The 22,824-nt window shown below is 50.2% G+C and overlaps 1 protein-coding gene across 1 annotated transcript; it reads right to left on the bottom strand.

The window, feature by feature from the left end:
- Positions 1 to 1,947: 1,947 nt before the first annotated feature.
- Positions 1,948 to 19,857, bottom strand: LOC122458854 (lithostathine-1-beta-like). The gene is given in 8 exon segments (XM_043508555.1): positions 1,948 to 2,282; positions 5,213 to 5,327; positions 10,347 to 10,369; positions 10,372 to 10,481; positions 10,986 to 11,070; positions 14,329 to 14,407; positions 18,450 to 18,479; positions 19,837 to 19,857. Coding segments are annotated over 8 exon segments (531 nt in total). The 3' UTR covers positions 1,948 to 2,214.
- Between the last annotated feature and the right edge of the window lie 2,967 nt (positions 19,858 to 22,824).

Raw genomic sequence — 22,824 nt, 5'->3', positions numbered from 1 at the left:
TCAGTGCAGGGTGATTCATCTTCAGGAACACTGGCCTGTACAGAAAGCTGCAAGCAGGGACTTTCTTTCCAGACCAGACGAATTCCAGTGGGGGATGTTGAAATGGCCAGTGATCCTGGGAGACTGAGCATACCCTTATTCCCATGGCTCATGAAACCTTACACAGGAAACCTGGACAGCAGCAAGGAGCGCTTCAATAGTATGCTGAGAGGGTGCAGAATGACCGTGAGAATGTGTCTGTGGCAAATTAAAAGCATGCTGGCGCTGCCTTGGTGGCAAGTAGACCTAAATGAGGAAAATATTGCCATGGTCATAGCAGCCTTCTGAGGCACTCCATAATATTTGTGAGGCTAAGGGGTGAAAAGTTTCCCCCAGGGTGGAGCGCGGAGGCGGATTGCCTGGGAGCTGATTTTGAGCAGTCAGATACCAGGGCTATTAAAAGGGGCACAATAGGTTGGGACTATTCGAATCAGGGAGGGCTTTGAAGTACCCCATTCACAATGAGCATCAGCAATGTGTCCTTCTATACAGCAATCTGCCAAGTTTTGGTACTTGCGGCTTTGCATGAAATTGTGATGATTCCTGGTAGGATTCCTACTCCACAAAGGATCACATTGCTACTGTGAATTAATCCCATCAGCAGCCACCATGTGTAGGAGAAAAATAAGTGTATGCTTCATGTCCCTCGCAGTGCCTGTTCCTAGGAGTCTGCTACAGCTCTCACTACCAGCTCTTAGTCCTCTAGCGCTGGCTGTGGAGCGTCATAATTAAGGCTACGTTTTAGTTCATGGGTATTTTTAGTAAAAGACACAGACAGGTTCATGGGCTGTAAACAAATATTCATGGCCTGTGACTTGTCCAGGACTTTTACTAAAATACTGGTGACTAAACTGGGGGGTGGGGGCTGCCCGGAGGCCCTGCAGGTACTGGGGGAGGGCGACCCTATACTGGGGTGGGCGGGTGGGGTGTGTGTGTGGACCCGACCCCTTCTGGTGATGGAAAGAGGGCAGGCAGCAGCGCATGGCCTGGGACCCTGCTAGTGCAGGGGGTGGGGGTTGGTGGGGCCAGCAGGCTCCCTACCTGGCTCCACGCCTTCCCCTCTCCAGCACAGTTTGGGTGTGGGAGGAGCAGGAGATTGGGGCAAGGGATAGGGTGAGGTGGGCTCTTGGTGGTGCTTACCTGGGGGGGCTCCCCAGAAGCGGCGACATCCCCCTCGCTCAGCTGCTAGGTGAGGCATGCCCAGGCAGCTCTGAGTGCTGCCTCTGCCTGCAAGCACCACCCCCACAGCTCCCATTGGCCACCTCCCAGACAATGGGAGTGTGGGGATGGTGCCCGGGTGGAAGCAGGTGCGCAGAGTTGCCTGGCCACATCTCTGAATAGCAGCTGAGTGAGTGGATGTCGCCATTTCCAGGGAGCCCCCAGGTAAGCGCTGGTGGGGGAGGTGGGCATGGTGGCCTGGGACTGCCCCAGCAGCATGGTGGCCTGGGACTGCCCCAGCTGGTGCTCCTTGCAGGGGCTGCCAGAGCTGTCCCCGAGCCAGGCACACCGGCTGCTGCAAAAGTCCCGGAGGTCCTGGAAAGTCATAGAATCCATGACCTCTGTCACAAACTCGCAGCCTTAATCATGATTCCAGCTCTGCGGGGCTCTGATGGTTACAGAACAACAGACACGTCCCTACTTTGAGGCACTTAGTGCCTGAGTGGAGATGAGACCAGGAGGAGATGACACAGGGAGGGTGGGCCAGAAAAGAGGAAACTCTGCTTATTGCAGATTTCTGGAGGGAGACCAAGTCCTGTCCCTTATCCAAAGGCCAGACCCATCCTGCCTCCCGCTGGGGGTCCCCTTCCTCTCCTCCAGTGGGTCTGGGCAGTTCAGGACACAGTCAGAGGAGGCAGGATGGACTTATCTATATGGGGACAGGAATGGGACAGAGGAAACAAACAGAACTGCATGCTCAGGAGAGTTTATTATTGTAGTGGTCTGCAGCCATTGAGGGAAGGGGCAGGAGTGTAAGTCGTACAGAGACACTTGGGGGAAGAGAGTTTGCAGTTGGGGAAGTGAGATCTGGTCTCTCAGGGAGGGAGGGGACTGGCCCTTGAAGTAGCAAAGCATCCGAATGTCTGGGACGTTGCCTGATCATGGCCAAGGAGCCCAGTTCTTTTGCATCCCAGGTGCTGAGCTCCTCCTTCAGGCACAGGCGAGCGACTCCCCTCGCTAGAGTCCATACTTGCAAATGTAGGCATTTTGCTTGTTACAGGTAATATCGTTCCATTTCTTAAAACCTAGAAGGCAAAACAGAAATCATTTGGGCAAGGGAAGGGCAAGTGGGGCCATTCCTGCCCTTACAGTGACCCCTCCTCATTGCACACTGCTGAGAGAAGACCCCAGCTCCTGTGCATGAGGCTGTGAGGATGAGGAGGCTGGAGGTGAAGGCCCATGTGCCTCAGACAGGGACAGGTTCCATCACTCCCTGAGGGACGCTGTGTCAGCGTGATAGTGGAAGACCCTCTTCTATTGTGTTGGAATGTGTCTGATGAGAGCACGACGGGGCCTCTTGGTGCTAGTGCTGTGTCCATACACACACTGACAGATAATCCCTGTCCAGAGAGCGCACAGTCTAAATAGACAAGAGGTGGGAAGGGAAACTGAGGCACAGAGTAGAGAAGTGACTTGCCCAAGGTCACGCAGCAGCTCAGTGGCAGGGCTGGGAATAGAAGCCAGGTCTCTGGAGTCAGAGTCCCATACCTGTCCACTAGACCATGCTGCCTCTCGATCTGTGACTGCTGTTATCACCCATCCCCACCAAGACCCCTCAAAAGGCCAGAAAGGAGCATGATAGTCCTCGCTAGGTGCCAGTGGGGAGACAAGCTCAGGAAGTGTGACACCAGCTTGCTCTTTGCTGAATGAGCCGGCCCTACCTCCATCTCCTGCACATCTGGGTTTGTGTGTGGCCCAGGGGAAGCATCTCTCCCCAAAGGACAGCACGAAGGATTCTGGCTGAATTGCTGTGAATTTTACCCTTTCTCCCATTTGCAATGCCACAGAGCCCCAGGAGCATTAATCAGAAATGGTTCCCACACTGGTTTTGCAAATTTTTCACTTTAACTGTTTGCTGAGTGTGTGATTGGTCATGCAGGACACATGGCATTGCTCCCGCTCCATGATTGTGAATGACTCTTTTTCAGTAGGAGATAATGGAAAAGTAAATCCTGCCCAGGGTGAGTTTGAGGGAAGGAGCATTCGTGCCAATGCTCCTGAACACTCAGACTCATGAGCATCGGAGGCTGGGCGAGTCATGTGATTAGCATGGCCCATGAACAATGATCAGGGGTAGCCGTGTCAGTCTGTATCCACAAAAATAACAAGGAGTCCAGTGGCACCTTAAAGACTAACAGATTTATTTGAGCATAAGCTTTTGTGGGTAAAAACCCCCTTCTTCAGATGCATGGAGTGAAAATTACAGATGCAGGCATTATATAAAAGAAAAGGAGTACTTGTGGCACCTTATGCATCCGATGAAGTGAGCTGTAGCTCACGAAAGCTTATGCTCTAATAAATTTGTTAGTCTCTAAGGTGCCACAAGTACTCCTTTTCTTTTTGCGAACACAGACTAACACGGCTGCTACTCTGAAACCAGGCATTATATACTGACACATGAAGTGAAGGGAGTTATCTCACAAGTGGAGAACCAGTGTTGACAGGGCCAATTTGATCAGGGTAGATGTAGTCCACTCCCAACAATAGATGAGGAGGTGTCAATTCCAGGAGAGGCAAAGCTGCTTCTGTAATGAGCCAGCCACTCCCAGTCCCTATTCCAGCCCAAATTAATGGTGTTAAATTTGCAAATCAATTTTAATTCTGCTGTTTCTCTTTGAAATCTGTTTCTGAAGTTTTTTTGTTCAAGTATAGCTACTTTCAAATCTGTTACAGAATGTCCAGAAAGATTGAAGTGTTCTCCCACTGGCTTTTGTGTGTTACCATTCCTGATGTCTGATTTGTGTCCATTTATTCTTTTACGTAGCGACTGTCTGGTTTGGCCAATGTACACGGCAGAGGGGCATTGCTGGCACATGATGGCATATATCACATTAGTAGACATGCAGGTGATGGTGTGGCTGATGTGGCTGGGTCCTCTTATGGTGTCACATGAGTAGATATGGGGACAGAGTACGCAGCGAGGTTTGCTACAGGGATTGGTTCCTGGTTAGTGTTTCTGTGGTGTGGTGTGTAGTTGCTGGTGAGAATTTGCTTCAGGTTGGGGCTGTCTGTAAGTGAGGACTGGCCTGTCTCCCAAGGTCTGTGAGAGTGAGGGATCATTTTCCAGGATAGGTTGTAGATCGTTCATAATGTGCTGGAGAGGTTTTAGCTGGGGGCTGTACGTGATGGCCAGTGGTATTCTGTTATTTTCCTTGTGGGGCCTGTCCTGTAGTAGGTGATTTCTCGCTTGTTGAAGAAGTGGGGTTTTTACCCATGAAAGCTTATGCTCAAATAAATCTGTTAGTCTTTAAGGTACCACCAGACTCCTTGTTGTTTTCATGAACAATGAGTCACTCATGAATTAGTGAGTGAGCTTTCCCTGTTCACCCAGCTCTCTGTCCTTTTGCCAGCGAATGAGACAAGACCTTCAGCCCCTCTCTGCCCCGCAGGCCACTCCAGCCACACAGATAGCTAGAAGCTGGCTTAAACAGCCAGCTGGGGATTCCTTGTGCGTAGGGGAACCCAGAGACAGCTGCCCTGTCCAGTCTTGGCCCCCACAGCATAAGGGACAGGCAGGGTGTGGCAGAAGCCACTGAACTCTGGCCATCCAGGTTGTTACTGCCACTGTCAGAGCAGCCCTGAGGTTGCTCTAAATTGCCCTGGGGCCCAATGAGCCTCCTGGTTGCCTCTGGAATCAGGGTGGCAAAAGCCACCAAGGCACCAACTGAAGAGCCCATACCCCACCTATGTGGCCCCTAGTGGGCAATACCTCTGCTCTGGTCTTTCCCTTTAACTGCGCATCTGAGGCCAAATATACTGCATGGCCTGCCTCGGACTGGAACTGAGCCTCAACCTGGGATGCGTGGGGAAGGAGTTCCCAGGTGAGATAAGGGGATTATCTCTGGAGAGCCAGTGTGAGCTGAGAGAGAGAGACAGGTGCTTGGACAGGAGGCCGTCCCTCCAGGGTCCTGTCTTGGCTCCTTTGTGGGTGAATGTGTTTGAGCCATCTGCTTACCCTTGTAGTTCAGCAGCTCGGTACAGTACTCAACGTTATTCACATTGTTTGGTTCCCCAGGGTTCCAAGCACTGTAATGATACAATGATCCATCTGTCCACTTCCAGCATTGGTTCTGCAGAGACAGGGAGAAAGGTTGTGGGGTCCTGGGGAGAAGAGATCTTGGTGATAAGGCACCATCGAAACATCTGAACCCAACAAAGACGTGCCCTACTCAGGCAGTGGGAGGGAGTCGGGGAAGGTCCGTGGGGCAGTGGGTGGGGAGAGGCCAGCTCAGGGGAACAGGCCCTGGAGACCCTGGTCCAATAGTAACACTTAGCACATAAACGTCACTTTCTGCCTTCCAAGCTCTTTGCCTGAATTAGCGAAATTCCTCGTAATGGCAGAGTCGCTCTAGAGTATGTTCTAGTCCCTAAACCCCATGGGCACAGCCCACCGTGGGACACTGGTGGTTTTAAGGTGGGTGATGTCATCTTGTTTAAGCAAAAAAAAAGTGCTTTTTGTGTGATGGAGATGCTTGTTCGTTCAGGGAATGGGATACAGGGCCTTTTCTCCTGTAGCGGGCTGAGCACCAGTCTGGCCCCAAGGTAGCAGGACTGGCTAGCTCAGTAGAATCAGAGAAGGGGACATGGGGCCTTTCACCTCTAGGAGTACTGGCTCTGGCTTTGGGAGTCAGAGTACTAGATCCAATCTCTTTCCATAACAGGGGGACTAGATGGCTGAGGAGACTAGAAAATGGGATACAGAGCCTCACACTTTTCCGGCTCTGGGTTCAATCCAGCCTCTGGTCTGAGGAATCATTACCTGTTTGATCATGGATAAATTCATGGAGGTTAAGTCCATTAATGGCTTTAGCCAGGATGGGGAAGGGATGGTGTCCCTAGCCTCTGTTTGTCAGAGGTGGAGCTGGATGGCAGGAGAGATCACTTGATCATCACCTGTTAGGTTCACTCCCTCTGGGGCACCTGGCATTGGCCACTGTCAGTAGACAGGATACTGGGCTGGATGGATCTTTGGTCTGACCCTGTGTCATAAATATAAAGAGAAAGGTAATCACCTTTCTGTCCACAGTGCTATAAAATCCCTCCTGGCCAGAGGCAAAACCCTTTCACCTGTAAAGGGTTAAGAAACTAAGAGACCCTAGCTGGCACCTGACCCAAAATGACCAATGAGGGGACAAGATACTTTCAAATCTGCAGGTGGGGGGAACAAAGGGTCTGTCTGTCTGTGTGATACTTTTGCCGGGAACAGATCAGGAATGCAGCCTTCCAACTCCTTTTAAGTTAGTAAGTAATCTAGCTAGAAATGCGTTAGATTTCCTTTTGTTTAATGGCTTGTAAAATAATCCGTGCTGGATGGAGTGTATATTCCTGTTTTTGTGTCTTTTTGTAACTTAAGGTTTTGCCTAGAGGGATTCTCTATGTTTCGAATCTGATTACCCTGTAAGGTATTTACCATCCTGATTTTACAGAGGTGATTCTTTTACCTTTTCTTTAATTAAAATTCTTCCTTCAAGAACCTGATTGATTTTTCATTGTTCTTAAGGTCCAAGGGTTTGGGTCTGTGTTCACCTGTATCAGTTGGTAAGGATTATTATCAAGCCTTCCCCAGGAAAGGGGGTGTAGAGCTTGGGGGGATATTTTGGGGGAAGACATCTCCAAGTGGGCTGTTTCCTTGTTCTTTGTTTAAAATGCTTGGTGGTGCAGCATAGGGTTCAAGGACAAGGCAGTTTATACCTTGGGGAAGTTTTTAACCTAAGCTGGTAAGAATAAGCTTAGGGGGTCTTTCATGCAGGTCCCCACATCTGTACCCCAGAGTTCAGAGTGGGAAGGAATCTTGACACACTGTATGGCCGTTCTTAATGAGATCCATAGCCTCTGTCTGTGTGTGCTGTTCAGGGAGCCTCCTGACCCCAGCACCCCTATGAAAAGTTTGGATGGAAAGGAAACTGATGGAGACAAAGCTTCAGATGGAGCTTGACAAGTTTACAAAGGGGATGCTCTGACAGGGTTACCTGCCATAGCGGGGGCAGGACTCGGTGACCCTGCAGGTTCTTTTCAGTCCTACATTCATGTAAGCAAGGCTTGAATGAGCTCTGCCCTGACAGCTAGTGATGAGCTGGGCTTCAGGACCAGACCATATTTAAATGAATAAACCCAGTCTGGCTAGCTATAAGCAAACAGAGCTGGGCTGGCAAAGTGATCAACTCTGGCTGGTGTTGGGTTATAAATCACTTTAGTACTGAACGCAGGCTAATGAATGTTGTTATCCTTACTGTATCAGTAAAGGGCAGCAGAACGGTGCTTAGCCTGCCCTGACTGACTGAGGAGGTCACCCTCAACTGAACTGAACTTGCTAAGCAAGGGGCTCAGATGCCAGACCTTGTGAAGGGTGAGAGGGGGTGGGGATAGGTGTCTTCCCTGAAGGTGTGGGCTCTGCCTAAGAGTCTTAGGCATGGTTTAAAATGCCCCTCCCTACTGTTCAAAGACAGAGCTAATTAAGGCTCCATTAGGGGGTCTTTTTTTTGTTAAGTGATCACTACAGCAGAAAACATCTGCTTGGGACCGCATTTCTGCTAAGCCTGCTTCAGCAGTGAGGTTTTCCACGGAGAGCCAAAAGTCACTGAGAGATGGGTGGAACCTCAGAAGACTAAGCTGCAGAGATCACAGAAGAGAGGCAGGTGGCAAGAGAAAGTGGCGGTGTGCGTCAATGTCAAACGGCACAGGAAACAGCGGTTAGGCCTCAGCAAACAGTGGAGCAGAGAGGTGGCCACCGGGCAGGGAGATGATGCCAAAGCTAGGGCCTGGATGGTGGAGTGAACAAGATGCCTTCTTCTCCCTACCCCACGAGGGTGTGAGGTGAACACGCAGATGCACCTCTGAACAAGGGGGTTCACTGACTAAGGACAACAAATATGGTGGGGTGCAGTAGACAGAGAAGGGAGGGGTACTGTGACACTGCACCCCATATTCTTCATAGTGATTTTATTATGATAGGATTATAGCATAATTATGATGGATTTTATGCAAGATAAGTCATGTGAGGTGTGACTGGAAAAGTTATGATTTGCTGAATATGATTATCCTCTTTGTATACATATATCATTTTTCTATCTGAAGTTATAAATACTGACAATGTATCTGTACTTCAATGTAGCTACACCTGGGTATCGTCCACTAGGCAGCATGCTTTCAGTCTAAATAGCTGGTTGTAAAGGGCCTATTCAGGGCAATGGGCCATGAGAAAAAACAATTGGCCTTAGGAGAAGCTTATCCCCCACCGGGTGAGCCTCCCTGACAATGCTTCAGACAGCCTGTGAGTGATGGCTGCTATGACTCTACAAGGACATGTGACCAGACCACATGATGCTGGACTCCATCCTGGGATGTCAGTATTTTTTCACAAATTGGTCTGGGAACCAAGCTTTGAAAAAAAGGGTTCCCGCCATATGCTAAAGGCAGAGAGTGACATCATCTGTGGTTCTTCACTCCCCACACAGGGAGACTCCTGGAAACATCTGAGGAAAAAAGACTGAACTGGGGGAAGTGCTGGACCCAGGCTAAAGGAATTTCTAGCCTGTGTATGAAAGACCTGGGCATTCCAAGCTGCAAAGCAAGCATAGTTTGTGCCTGAGACCTCTACAAATCTGCCTGTGCCATGAGTTAGGGTGAGAATTTGCTAATTCATATCCAATCTATTTAGTATATAAGCTTAGTTTGCTTTATTTGCTAGGTAATCTACTTTAATCTGTTTGCTATCAATTAATCACTTAAAATCTATCTCTTTGTAGTTAATAAACTTGTTTTTGTTCACTCTAAACCAGTGAGCTTTGAATGGAGTGCTTGGGGGAAGCCTCTGCTTGGTTACCACAAGTGTGCATTGTTCTCTTCACATTGAGGGAGAGTCGGACCAGGTAATAAACCTTACACTGGCCAGATTTGGCCAGGCAGGACGTTGCCGTTCTGGGATCCTAGGCTGGGAAGCTGGTTGTCGGAGAGCCTGCGTGTACTGCAGCAGGATGTGTCCCTACGTGTGGGAATGCTGTTGAAAGTTCAGGCTGGAGGGCTTTGCAGCTTGTCACAGCAGTACGGTGTGAGAAGAAGCCCAGGCTAGTGAGTCAGGGTGCTCAGTGGTACCCCAATTCCAGGTGGCATCCTAGAGGGGAACCCATCAAGGTAATGAAAGGGTTTTGGACTCAAACCTGAAATAGAAGGTGCTACCAAACATACTATGGAGTGGGGTGTTGTTCATGGTTTTATGTTATGAATCCTGCTTGTGCATTTTCACAAATTAATGCTGAGTTCCTTCCCTCATTCTATTAAAAAATTATTTTCTATACCCACACATGGTGGGTATGAGAGGAGAAGTATTGCCTCTTAGAGGTGCCCAGGGGTGGTGTGTAATTGTCTCAGGTTACCAGGTGGGGGCTTGAGCCAGTTCTGTATTATATTGTTAAGAGGAACCCCTACATGTTGAACCCAGGCCTGGTTGCTGTCAACTCCACCTGGCAGAAGCATTACAGTTACAACTGCTATGTCCCCATCTGGGGGCCTTCCCAGCCTGTGACTGCTCCCCCCTTCATCTCCCTGCCCTAAGAGCTGTGGGATCTCCTAAGGAGAAGCAGGTGATGACACGATCCCCAAGCTGAGGGAGCAACCAGCAGCGTCAGGGGCAATGCAGAGGTCACTGGGAGCAGAGACTCAAGTTTTGGGCAGGAAAAAATTGCTAAAAAACTTGGTGGGTGGAGTGGAGACGGGATGTGGGGGAGGGCACTGCACATTGCATGAGGTGGGAGAGGGGAAGGGAAATGGGGCAGTAGTTGGAGAGGCAGGTTCAGGTCAAAGGTTCATTTGATGACCAGGGAGACCAGGGCCTGGTTGTATTTAGAGGGAAAAGCCAAAGGAGAGTTAGACCTCAATGTAGGATGGAGATGGAAAGGGTGCAGGAGGGCAGGGGTTAAAGGTGAAGTGCAGGGAGATGCTGGTGCCCATGACAGGGAGAAGGGGGGTAGGAATGGGGAGGGAGATCCTGGCAGCTCCTATGAGGGGTCCATGGAGCATGGTCTCTGCAGAGTGCCTGGGAAAACCTCCAATAGGAGGAGCTGCCAGAGGCTAACAGCCAGCTGGGCACTCACATGCTGGGGGCTGTGGAGTCCATCCACACAGAATCCTTGGAGAATGACTTGCTGATGTATCTGGCCACCATGTTCCCTTCTGTCTCAGTGAGATGGAGGCAAGGTGGGCCCCCTTGCGGTGATGGACATCCACTCCTGTGGCAGGGAAATCAGTGAGGCCTGTTACCCCCATGCAGGGGATGCTGTTTGGCACACTGGTGTGGGGTTGCAGACTGCAGCAGGAGAAGGGACGGCTGTGAGGAGAGAGCCCCCTCTCTGTTGCCTGTTCCCGAGCCCCAGGCCTAGCAACAGACCATGTCACCTCTGCAGCCTCCCCATCCCACCCACTGCAGAGATACACCCACAGACAGGGACAGGTGGAAACAGCTGTATAGTGGGGGTGCTGAGAGCCATTGAACCAAAACTGTGAACCCTGGATGTAATGGAAACCACTTCAAGCTGGGGGTGGCTGCACGCCACGTACCTCTAGTTCCAGCAACTATGCCAGGGCCAATGGGATGTCACCAAAACCACCCTTCAGCCCCCACTCCTCCCAACTAACCCACAACTGCACCATGGATCCCTGAGAGGAACTCGTACCCAGCCTCGACCAGGTCTGTTTTCCGGGGAAGAAACATAGCACAGTGATGATGTTAGTACAGCCAACCATGGGACCAGGACCTGACCTCTACTTCTGATCCGAGAGAGGAGATGGGATGGGGAGAGAGGAATTTGCTGGGAAAGGCTATTTCGGAGAAGAGAATGGGATCAGAAGCTGTCAGTTGTCATCATTTCCAGCTTCTCCAGATCTCAAAATTCTGTGAACTTTTGCCCTCTCTCAAAATGGCCACTGTCTCCTGTTACTTCAGTGGAGCTGAAGCCCACTCAGTTTAAAACAGCTGCCCTTCCTTGCCCCCTTTGTCTGTGGCAGTGAGGCTGTCCTAGTAAAAATTACCACTGTTCCCTTCCTGAGGGGACAGGAGCTGGGCTGCCCTCAAGGAAGCTGGTCGCCTCCTATCTTCTGTGCAGGGTCACTGGGGAACCTGATGGGGTGGGGTAGCAAGGGGGTTGAGTCAAAGTACACAGGGGCTATGGGGTGAGGTGGGCAGCACTGGACGTCATGGGGACACTGGTGGGACTGGGAGCAGAGGGGAGGTTGGGAGCATTGTTGTATAGTAGAGGATGAAGGGACACCACACACTGATTTGCCAACCTAGTGAGGAGGGCTTTAAACTGGGTTGAAAAGGGCAGTGACAAAATCCACAGGTGACCTTAACAGAAGATTAAATGTTGGGGGAGGGGAAATGGAAAATTACAATGGGGTCATAGGAGCAACAAGAGGATAACAGTGTGGGAATCTGCTCTGCATCTCAGGTGTCTACACACAAATGCAAGGAGTATGGTGAATAAACAAAAGAACAGGAAATATTAGTATATAAGCTAAATTATGACTTAGTTGGCATCACAGGGTCTTGGTGGGATAGATCTCATGAATGGAATATTGGCATAGAGAGGTATGGCTGTTCAGGAAAGACAGTCAGAGAAAAAAAGGGAGGAGGTGTTGTATTAGACATCAAGAATATATACATTTGTTCTGAGGTCCAGAAGGTGAGAGACAGACTAACTGAAGTCTCTGGGTAAAGATAAAAGGGGAAAAAAAGAGGGGTGATGTCATGGTAGGGGCCTACTATAGATCACCATATCAGGGGGAGAAGGAGGTGGATGGGTATTTCTAGATCAAATAACAGAAATATCCAAAATACAAGACCCCAGGTACTAATGGGGGGACTTCAGCTTCCTAGATATCTGTTGGAAAAGCAATATGGCAAAACATAAATTTTTAAAAAAACATTCTTAGAATGTATTGGAGATAACTTCTATTTCCCAAAGGCAGAAAGTAAAAAGAAGAAAAGACCTGTTAGACTTAATTCTGACTAACGGAGAGGAATTGTTTGAGAATCTGAAGTGAAGCTAACTGGGTGAAAGTAACCATGAAATGAAAGATTTCATGATTCTAAGGAGAGTAGAAATTACAGCAGCAGAATAATCACAATGGACTTCAAAAAGCTGTCTCTAACAAACTCAGAGAACTGGTCAGTAAGGTCCTATCAGAAGAAGATCTAAGGGAAAAAGGAGTTCAGCAAAGCTGGCAGTGTCTCAAAGAGACAATATTAAAGGCACACCAGCACATTAGCCTGATGCAAAGAAAAGATAGGAAGAGTAGTAAGAGGCCAGTGAGAGGCCATCAGGAGCTCTTCAATTCCTGAAAATCAAAAAGGAAACCTACAAAAAGAGGGGTGATGTCATGCTAGGGGTCTACTATTGACAGAAATATCCAAAAGACAAGACCTGGCAGTAATGGGGGACTTCAACGTTCCAGATATCTGTTGAAAAAGTAATGTGGCAAAACATAAAATTTTCATAATGGTCTTAGAATGTACTGGGAAGAACTTCTTATTTCCAAAGCCCACTTCCACCTTAATTGAATTGGCCCTTTACCACTGACCCCACACTTGGTAAGGCAAACTCCCATCTTTTCAGATGCTGCATATTTGTACCTCCCTAATCTATTTCCCACTCCTGCATCTGACAAAGTGGGTTTTAGCCCACGAAGCTTATGCCCAAATAAATTTGTTAGTCTCTAAGATGCCACAAGGACTCCTCGTTATTTATGCAAGAAAGTGTAGGTCCAATATTTAGCTGGGAAGGAGAGCTAATAACAGATGGCATCAAGAAGGTGAAGGTGTTTAATGCCTATTTTGCTTCTATCGTCACTGAAAAGGAAATTGTGACAAAATACTCTTGTGTGACAAGAACACAATAAATATCATCAACAAGGGGGAAGGAAAGCAAGCCAAAACAGGGAAATAACAGGTTAAATAATTTTTAGATAATTTATGCTTCAGATAGGCAGAGCTTGATGAAATTCATCGTAGGATACTCCCAGACTACTGCACTGGTCAGCACAGCATGGGGAGGAGGTGACCAGCCCTCTGTGGAGAAAAGTGGTTCAGGACTATTTACAAAAAGGTGGACGAGCACAAGTTCATGGGGTTGGAGTCATTGCATCCAAGGGTGCTAAAGGAGTTGGCAGATGTGATTGCAGAGCCATTAGCCATTATCTTTGAAAACTCATGGCGATCAGGTGAGGTCCCGGCTGACTGGAAAAGGCTAATGTAGTGCCCATCTTTAAAAAGGGAAGAAGGAGGACCCGGGGAACTATAGGCCAGTCAGCCTCACTTCAGTCCCTGGAAAAATCATGGAGCAGGTCTCAAGGAATCAATTCTGAAGCACTTAGAAGAGAGGAAAGTGATCAGGAACTAGGTGACTTCTGGAGGCCCCTTCCAGCCCCATTTCTATGATTCTCTGATAGCTGAGGACCCATAGAGGGAAGGGAAGGCAGAGAGCTACTGACAGATAGGTGTGGAGGGATTAGCTGCATGTGGAGTAACTGCAGAGATTTGTGGGGCTAAGTAAGGAAGGGGTTCAGGGGGAGAGAATAGTCTGTGATCCCGGATTTTTCTTTGGGGGAGAAGGAGGGAAGGTTTTGGGTTATCAAAAGCAGAGGGATCAAGTTGACGAAGAGGTGCCATTCTGAGGCCAATGAAAAGAGAAGTGATTCATTTGGGACATTTCCCCACATTCTGTTCCCTGGGTAGGACGGGACCCCCACCCAGTGGGGAAAGTCATTCCCTAGGCGGCAGCAGGAGTTGGGGGCGGGTTTAGCTCCCAGCTATCTCTCACACTCAGCTCCAGGAGGTCTCAGGGATTCCCTCTGCACTCAAGCCAGGGGCAGCAGGAAGCAGCCTTCCTCGGGCAGGTGCTGAGCTGCTGGGCAGGGTCTGGATTAATGGGCTGGGTGGGGAAGGGGCTCTGGGGACCCAGCTGTGGTGGCTTCTCCAACATGGTGGGGCTGGGACCCCCTGAGTGAAATGAATTCACTTTCCATTGAGGGCAAAGAGCACCTGGGGGATCCAGCACCAGGGGCCGGGCAGGGACTCACCTTCCAGTGAGGGGTTAAAGATCAGGCAGCCGAGGAGACAGAGGCTGAAGTAGGCAACTGGCCCCATCTTCTCGCTTCCCTGGGGGGAAAACACACCAGGGAGATGGGCCACGAGAGAGCGAGACAGTCCCCAGAGCAACCCCCCTTCTCCCATGGGGCATGTCACAGGGGAGGCGCTTTGGAGCTGAGACTGTTTGCTAAGGGGCCTGGCTGGACTGGAAGGGCCCCAAGAGGGATCCCATCCCTGCCCTGAGGGACCCACCTTGGAGCCCATGTCCCTGGTTCCAAAGGGCCCTTCTGCCTCTAGTCCTCACCGAGCCATGCCCCAGGGACAGAACTGGGCACCCAGCAGGGAACCAGGCCCAGCTCCTCAGTAGCTGGGCTCTGCAAGCAGCATCACCAGGGACTCCCCAAACCAGGCTGCAGATGAGAGGGAGCTGGGGGTCAGCAGGGAGAAGAGGTCTCAGGCAACAGGTTCCATTTGCAGAGCAAAGCAGTTCTCAGAAGGGGCATTTGCCATATCCCGCTGTCCCTCTCTACCCAGTGTTGGGGCTGGCAGGTCCCATGGTAGCCACTTACATGGAACTTGGAGAGAGGAGCACAGGTGGGAGGAGGAGAGAGTTGGAAGAGGCACCTGTGTCACCAGGAGGGAGGCCAGTCTGCGTGCACGTGGCTGGAATGCCAGCCGCAGGTGCAGCACCTCTGCAATAGTTCTCTGACTAGAGACCAGTTTAGTGTTAGAAACTTGGAGTCCTCTCGTGTATCACCAGCACCTAGTACATGAAACACGCACTGACCCCACCCGGGGCCTTTCCCCACTAACAGGTGTTTGAATCACACTCATATTTCTATCTCCATGGACACTGAGTGTCTGGAAATCCAACAGTGTGTGGTTGGGGCAGGGGTGATAGTTACTGCAGCCCATGGTGGGGGCTGGGATCCCTGTTGCACCATTATTAGGAGAAGGATCCAATGGGAGAGCTGCCCTGCAGTGTGATGATCCAGCAGGGACTGGACAAAGGATTGGATGTTGGGCCCAGCTCCTGGGGGGCAGAGAGCTCGCACAGCTCTGCAGGGCATTAGGGTGCCACGTGCAGGACTGTGCTGGGTGGGAGGAAGGGGTGAGACAGATACAGCCCCAGGGTCAGGGGGGACACACAGGACAAGCTTGGCCACCCACTGCATTAACAGATTAGCTGTCACCGGCCACCCAGATCAGGAAAAGAAAGAAGCTGGAGGAAGCCAGGGTCTAACCTGATTGTCTCTCTGGGCAGGTTTCAGAGTAGCAGCCATGTTAGTCCGTATTTGCAAAAAGAAAGGAGTACTTGTGGCACCTTAGAGACTAACAAATTTATTAGAGCATAAGCTTTCGTGAGCTACAGCTCACTTCATCGGATGCATTTGGTGGAAAAAATTTTTCACCAAATGCATCCGATGAAGTGAGCTGTAGCTCACGAAAGCTTATGCTCTAATAAATTGTTAGTCTCTAAGGTGCCACAAGTATCCTTTCTCTCTGGGTAGCTACTCTAGTGCAAAACCAGTTCAAGTGCAGCCTGTAGGAGAGATTGGCCAGGCCCGGGTCATTTATAGAACAGTCCGGGGAGGGGACTAGATGTCAATACTGAACATGCAAATCTGTCCTGATGGCAGCTCCAATCATTTAATCCCCAGGCAAACAGAGATAAGAGGAGCTATGACCAGCCACCAGCCAGGCTGTGACCAGGAGAAAGCCGTTGTCAGGGCTGAGATAACAGATAAAATGAAAGCTATTTCCCCCCCCCGCCCCCCCCCCACCCCATCTGTCAGGACTGAGATCAGTGTGGCTGTAGGGAGCCTTCGTGCCCTGGCCCTGACTGAAAAGTTCTGGGCAGATCCCCAGGGAGTGTAAATCAGCTGGAGTCCCCTGAAGTCAGTGGGTGGGATCCCCAGTGGGGTATGGTCTGGTGTAGGGCGATTGGAGTCATTGGGGTCAGACCCCCAGCGGGTGGGCGTTGCTCAGATTTGTTGGAATCACGGGGCTAGAACCCCACTGAGTGTAAACTAGCTGCAGCCCAGGGGAGTCACGCCAGCTGGGCATCAGGCCCACATCAGGCAGGGTAAAATGGCAATCCAATTCCCGGCCCTCAAGCCCAGGGAGGCACTTGGCCCATCATGCACCCTGTGCTTGGCTCATCATCCTGCACTGGGTGTTGCATTTACCATGTGCAAAGAGACTCTGAAATGCACCTTCCCTGGGTGATGATTACGTGTACCGGACACTGGTGTAAATGGTGACGTATGTGCCAGGGACAATCAGGCCATGAGAATTGGACTATAACTTGAGGGTGCTGCCTGTCTCCAAGGTATGGCCCTGTTCTGGGATGCCACGCTCCCTCGTCTTTCTGCTGCGTTTCAGGGAGCCCATTACATGGTATGTAGGTGCTGACCATGGCCAAATGAAAGCTGTGTAAGACTTGCACCCGAAGTGATCTGTTCTCACATTTCTGTTGCTTGGCTATTGTATCTGGGGCGATTGAGACTGTTTATAGGCCGGGCATAGCACAGACCCTGTGAAGCTGACACCTGGTAACTTCATCATTCCATTTCCCAGCACCAGCGATGCTAATGTGAATTTTTATGCATAGATTGCAAGGCAGGAGGGCCATTGTGATCATGGTCTGACCCCGCACAAAAACACAGGCCAGAGACCTGCCCCACATAATGCATAGAGCAGAGCTTTTAGAAAAATATCCAATGTTGATTTAAAATTGCCCAGATGGAGAAAACTCTCATCACAACCTGAGGAAGTTGTTCCACCGTTACTCCCACTGGTAAAAATTTCTGCCTCATTTCCAAGCTGAATTTGTCTAGTCTTAGCTCCCAGCCATAGAGCATGTTCCACCTTTGTCTGCAAGACTGGTGAGTCATTGCTAAATATCTGTTCCCCATGTAGTACTTATACGGACTGGAATCAAGTCAACCCCTTAACCCTTCTTTTTGTTCAGCTAAACAGATAAGGCAGGTTCTCTAATCCTTTAATCCTTCCTTGGCTCTTCTCTGACCCCTCTCCAATTATCAACATCCTTCTTGAACCATGGACAAGAAACTGGGGCACAGGATTCCACCAGCAGTCGCACAGTGCCAACACAGAGTAGAATAACTCTCTGTCCTACTCAGATTCCCTGGTTTTGTATCCCAGGTTTGCATTAGTCCTTCGGCCACAGCACTGCAATGGGAGCTCATGTTCAGCTGGTATCCAGCACACCCACAAATCTTTTACAGAGTCCTGGTTCCCAAGGACAGAGGCCCCCATCTGTAAGTCTGGTTCTGTGTTGTGTTTCCTAGATGTCGGCATTTACATTTAGCCATACTGAGACGCAAATTGTTTGCTGCACCCGTTTACCAGAGATCCAGATCGCTCTCTGTAGTGACCTGCCCTCTTCATTATTTACCACTCCACCCAAACTTGTGCCACTTGCAAACTTATCAGTGATGGATTTATGTTTCCTTTAAGGTCGCTGATAACAACGTTACTAATGTAGGGCCGAGACCGATCCCTGCAGGACCCCACTGGAAAAAAAACCGCCCCGTGGTGGATGTTCCGTGGCCGGAAAACCACAGCTGTGGGCCCCTGGTTACCACACGGCCACAGCAAGGGTGAGCTTAGCTGGAGATTAGAACGCTTGTCAGCTCCCTGCCATGCAGGCTCTCAGCTGGGGGGCTTTTCCCACCCTTCCTGCCCTCGGTGACTCTGGGGGTTCCCCACCCTCCCTGCTCAATCGGGTGGGGGCTGGGAGGGCTTGAAACATCCCTGGGGTGGGGGAGGGCCAAAGGGGGATGAGGGCCAGGTGCCACCCTGCAGGGGGTGAGTGCAGGACTCACAGAGGGGAGACACACCGGTTCAGTGCCAGCCGGGGAGCAGGGGCCCTGGGCACCACTCTCTGGGACAGGATGCTCAGCTCTGGTCCATGTCGGGTGTGGGGCAGGGTTGTGGGTGGTGGAGAGCTGGGTAGATCCTGTCCCCAGGGCCCCAGGCAGCTCACACAGGGCATGTCTGGCCATGAGGCCTGAGAGCTCACCTGCCATCGAGTGCCCAGCACCAGTGTGGAGGGGAGAAGGATAGGAGGGGGGCAGGGACTCACCGTTGTCTGTCTGTCTGTCTGTCTAGGTGGCTGGTCCAGAGCACGGGGTACTGAAGTTCAGCCTGTGCCAGGCGCTGGTCCCGAGGAGTTTATAGCTCAGCGTGGGCGGCTGGGGGGAGGAAGGAGGGTAAATTTGGAAATGGGACCAGATGTGACAGTTCAAACTGAGTGAGGACACAGATAAGAGATGGCAATCTGCCCCCGCTTCTGCTCAGCTTCCTGCTGCCCCCTGCGGTGCCGGAAGTGGCTTGTGGGGTGAGCATATCTCTGCTGAGTCACAGCTGGCAAGGGGAGGGGGTCCTGGGGCAGGCACCGGCATACGGACGGCCCAGAGGGGCACTAGGGCAGGATTCCTGCAGAGAAAGTTTTCAGAGTAGCAGCCGTGTTAGTCGTATTCGCAAAAGAAAAAGGAGTATGTGGCACCTTAGAGATAACAAATTATTTGCGCATAAGCTTTCGTGAGCTACAGCTCAGTGTGAGGGGGGGACAGCAATGGTTTAACTTCCTGCCTGAGTGACCCACCCCCACCACCCGTTCCCAAGCACCAGAGGTGAGCACCCACCAACCACCCACACCTGTCCCTGAGCACCCAGTTGTGAGCAATCCACCCCCACAGCTGTCTCACAGCCCCCCCATCCTCCCACTCGTGTCCCTGAGCACCCCTCATAGGGCACCTGCCACCCAACCATATACACCAGCCCTGAGCCCAGCCAGTCCTGAGTGACTCTTGTGACACGAATCAGACTCACACCAAGTGCTGTAAATTGGGGTCTCTCTCCCCACAGCACTTGTATTTGCTGACAACGCCGGGAGGTGGGGAATGGAAGGGAGGGACGATAACCCAAACCATACAGTGATGGCGCCAGTCAGCCCTGTGGTGCCAGTGGAGCGATGAGCCTGGGCTGCCCTGTTACAGACCTGCTGGGGAAGAGGCTGTAGACTGAGGGTCTGTTATCCAGGGACTTGGACACAGGCTCAATGTCATTGAACCAAAGGCCTGCGAGGGGCCTGGGGCAGGCTGGGAGCCTTGGTTTTCACAAGTGTTACAGCCAGAAGAGACCATTGTGACCATCTCGTCTGACCTCCTGTGTCACGTGGGCCAGAGACCCACCAGTGAGTTCTGTGTCCAGCCCAGAGCGTCTGGTTTCACTAGAGCAGATCTGTAGAACTGACCGTCCCCACCATTATTTACCGCTCCACTAATTCTTTCTCATCTGCCAATATCACCAGCCGTGATTTTAGATTATCTTTCAGATCATTGCAGAAGATATTGATTGTCATAGAGTTGAGAACTGATCCTGCAAGACCCTGCTACATACACCCCTGGTGGATGGTGATTTCCCATTGACAGTTACATTCTGGGATCTATTAGTTAGCCAGTTCTTACCATATTTAGTATGAGTGACATTGACGGTTTTATATTGTGGTAGGTTTTTAATCACAATGTCCAGTGGGACTAAGCCAAATACCTTACACAGTCTAAGTCATGTCAACACAGTTACCTTTATCAACCATATTGTAATCTTAACAAAATCCCATGCTAATTGCCAGTAAATTATGCTGCCATGCCTTGATTCTTTATTGATTGCACCCTAGATCAGTCTTTCCATATTTTGCCCCAGTGTCAGGCTAACTGACATATAGTTACCCAGGTTTCAGAGTAGCAGCCGTGTTAGTCTGTTTTGCAAAAAGAAAAGGAGTACTTGTGGCCTTAGAGACTAACAAATTATTAGAGCATAAGCTTTCGTGAGCTACAGCTCACTTCATCGGATGCATTGGTGGAAAAAACAGAGGAGAGATTTATATACACACACACAGAGAACATGAAACAATGGGTTTATCATACACACTGTAAGGAGAGGTTTCAGAGTAGCAGCCGTGTTAGTCTGTATTGCAAAAAGAAAGGAGTATTTGTGGCACCTTAAATTTGTTAGTCTCTAAGGTGCCACAAGTACTCCTTTTCTTTTTACTGTAAGGAGAGTGATCACTTAAGATAAGCCTCACCAACAGCAGGGGGAGGAAAGGAGGAAAAACCTTTCATGGTGACAAGCAAGGTAGGCTATTTCCAGCAGTTAACAAGAATATCAGAGGAACAGTGGGGAGTGGGGGGAGGGAGAAATAACATGGGGAAATAGTTTTACTTTGTGTAATGACTCATCCATTCCCAGTCTATATTCAAGACTAAGTTAATTGTATCCAGTTTGCAAATTAATTCCAATTCAGCAGTCTCTCGTTGGAGTCTGTTTTGAAGCTTTTTGTTGAAGGATAGCCACTCTTAGGTCTGTGATCGAGTGACAAGAGAGATTGAAGTGTTCTCCAACTGGTTTTTGAATGTTATAATTCTTGACGTCTGATTTGTGTCCATTCATTCTTTTACGTAGAGACTGTCCAGTTTGGCCAATGTACATGGCAGAGGGGCATTGCTGGCACATGATGGCATATATCACATTGGTAGATGCGCAGGTGAACGAGCCTCTGATAGTGTGGCTGTGTGATTAGGCCCTATGATGGTATCCCCTGAATAGATATGTGGACAGAGTTGGCAACGGGCTTTGTTGCAAGGATAGGTTCCTGGGTTAGTGGTTCTGTTGTGTGGTGTGTGGTTGCTGGTGAGTATTGCTTCAGATTGGGGGGCTGTCTGTAAGCAAGGACTGGTCTGTCTCCCAAGATCGGTGAGAGTGATGGGTCGTCTTCAGGATAGGTTGTAGATCCTTGATGATGCGTTGGAGAGGTTTTAGTTGGGGGCTGAAGGTGATGGCTAGTGGCGTTCTGTTATTTTCTTTGTTGGGCTGTCCTGTAGTAGGTGACTTCTGGGTACTCTTCTGGCTCTGTCAATCTGTTTCTTCACTTCAGCAGGTGGGTATTGTAGTTGTAGGAATGCATGAGAGATCTTGTAGGTGTTTGTCTCTGTCTGAGGGGTTGGAGCAAATGCGGTTATATCGTAGCGCTTGGCTGTAGACAATGGATCGAGTGGTATGATCTGGATGAAAGCTAGAGGCATGTAGGTAGGAATAGCGGTCAGTAGGTTTCCGATATAGGGTGGTGTTATGTGACCATCGCTTATTAGCACCGTAGTGTCCAGGAAGTGGATCTCTTGTGTGGACTGGTCCAGGCTGAGGTTGATGGTGGGATGGAAATCGTTGAATCATGGTGGAATTCCTCAAGGCTTCTTTTCCAGGGTCCAGATGATGAAGATGTCATCAATGTAGCGCAAGTAGAGTAGGGGCATTAGGGGACGAGAGCTGAGGAAGCGTTGTTCTAAGTCAGCCATAAAATGTGGCATACTGTGGGGCCATGCGGGTACCCATCGCAGTGCCGCTGATTTGAAGGTATACATTGTCCCCAAATGTGAAATAGTTATGGGTGAGGACAAAGTCACAAAGTTCAGCCACCAGGTTAGCCGTGACAGTATTCCGTTCCTTTCTTAAATATTGGCACAAGATTCGCTTTCCTGCAGTCCTCCAAAAAGTTCCTCAGTGTTTCAACATTCTTAAAAAAACATTAGTGCTTCAGACAGCTCCTTGGCCACGTTTTTTAATACTCTTGGGTGCCAATTATCCAGTGCTGCTGAATTAAAAAGGATTCTCTTTAACAGCTGCTAATTAACATTCTATCATGGAATAGGGTATTTCTATAGCAAGGTAAGAGATGAGTACATCGGGTCTTATTGGCTGAGACAATTCCACCTAGCAGGTTGTTTCATGACATCAGTGTGGTTCCTATGACTAACTAAGGGGACATGGGAAAGTTCCCGTCCCAGGGGTCAGGTGCTGTTATATCCTGCTGCCCAGGGTTTCTGCTGAAAACCTTTTCTCCCAAAAACTGCTCAGGCTCTGCTTTGCATGGAGCTGTCGTTCATTTGCCAGCTGTTTGACACGCAGATTTCCCTGACTCCCACGTTGTGTTACAGGGCAAATATCACCCACCTCATCGCTCGTAACCATAAGGGATGATTCCTGGAACAGCCCCTTGGGAGTCGCTGAGGAGGACCGGGGTGTCTGGTTAGTGGTGGGAACAGCCCAAGGTCACCAGAGTCAGGAGCTGATGAATATCCAGACAGGCCAGGGCCCCATCACATGGCACTGGGAGCTCTGAGGGCCAATCTCTTCCTGGCCAGGCTCCAGGGCCAGCATACTCAAGTTGCTCCCACAGCACCAGGTACGACTGACCAGAGAGTCTGCTGCCCCACCTCCCAGATGGGGCAGGGGGCAGGGGCATTGCACTGGGTGGCTTCCGCATCCCTCTCAGGCAGTACCCACAGACCTGTGATGGGCACCAGATCCTGCCCTCCTAGCGCCCTACATCTCTCTAGAAATCCAACAGGAGCCAGCCTCTCCTGTCCTGATCAGCACCCACCCACACCTGCTAGGAATAC

Source organism: Dermochelys coriacea, chromosome 1 (assembly GCF_009764565.3).
Source record: "Dermochelys coriacea isolate rDerCor1 chromosome 1, rDerCor1.pri.v4, whole genome shotgun sequence".
In the NCBI taxonomy this organism is placed as follows: domain Eukaryota; kingdom Metazoa; phylum Chordata; order Testudines; family Dermochelyidae; genus Dermochelys; species Dermochelys coriacea.
Note: the sequence above shows the minus strand (reverse complement) of the source record. Positions and strands in the feature narration are given on the sequence as shown.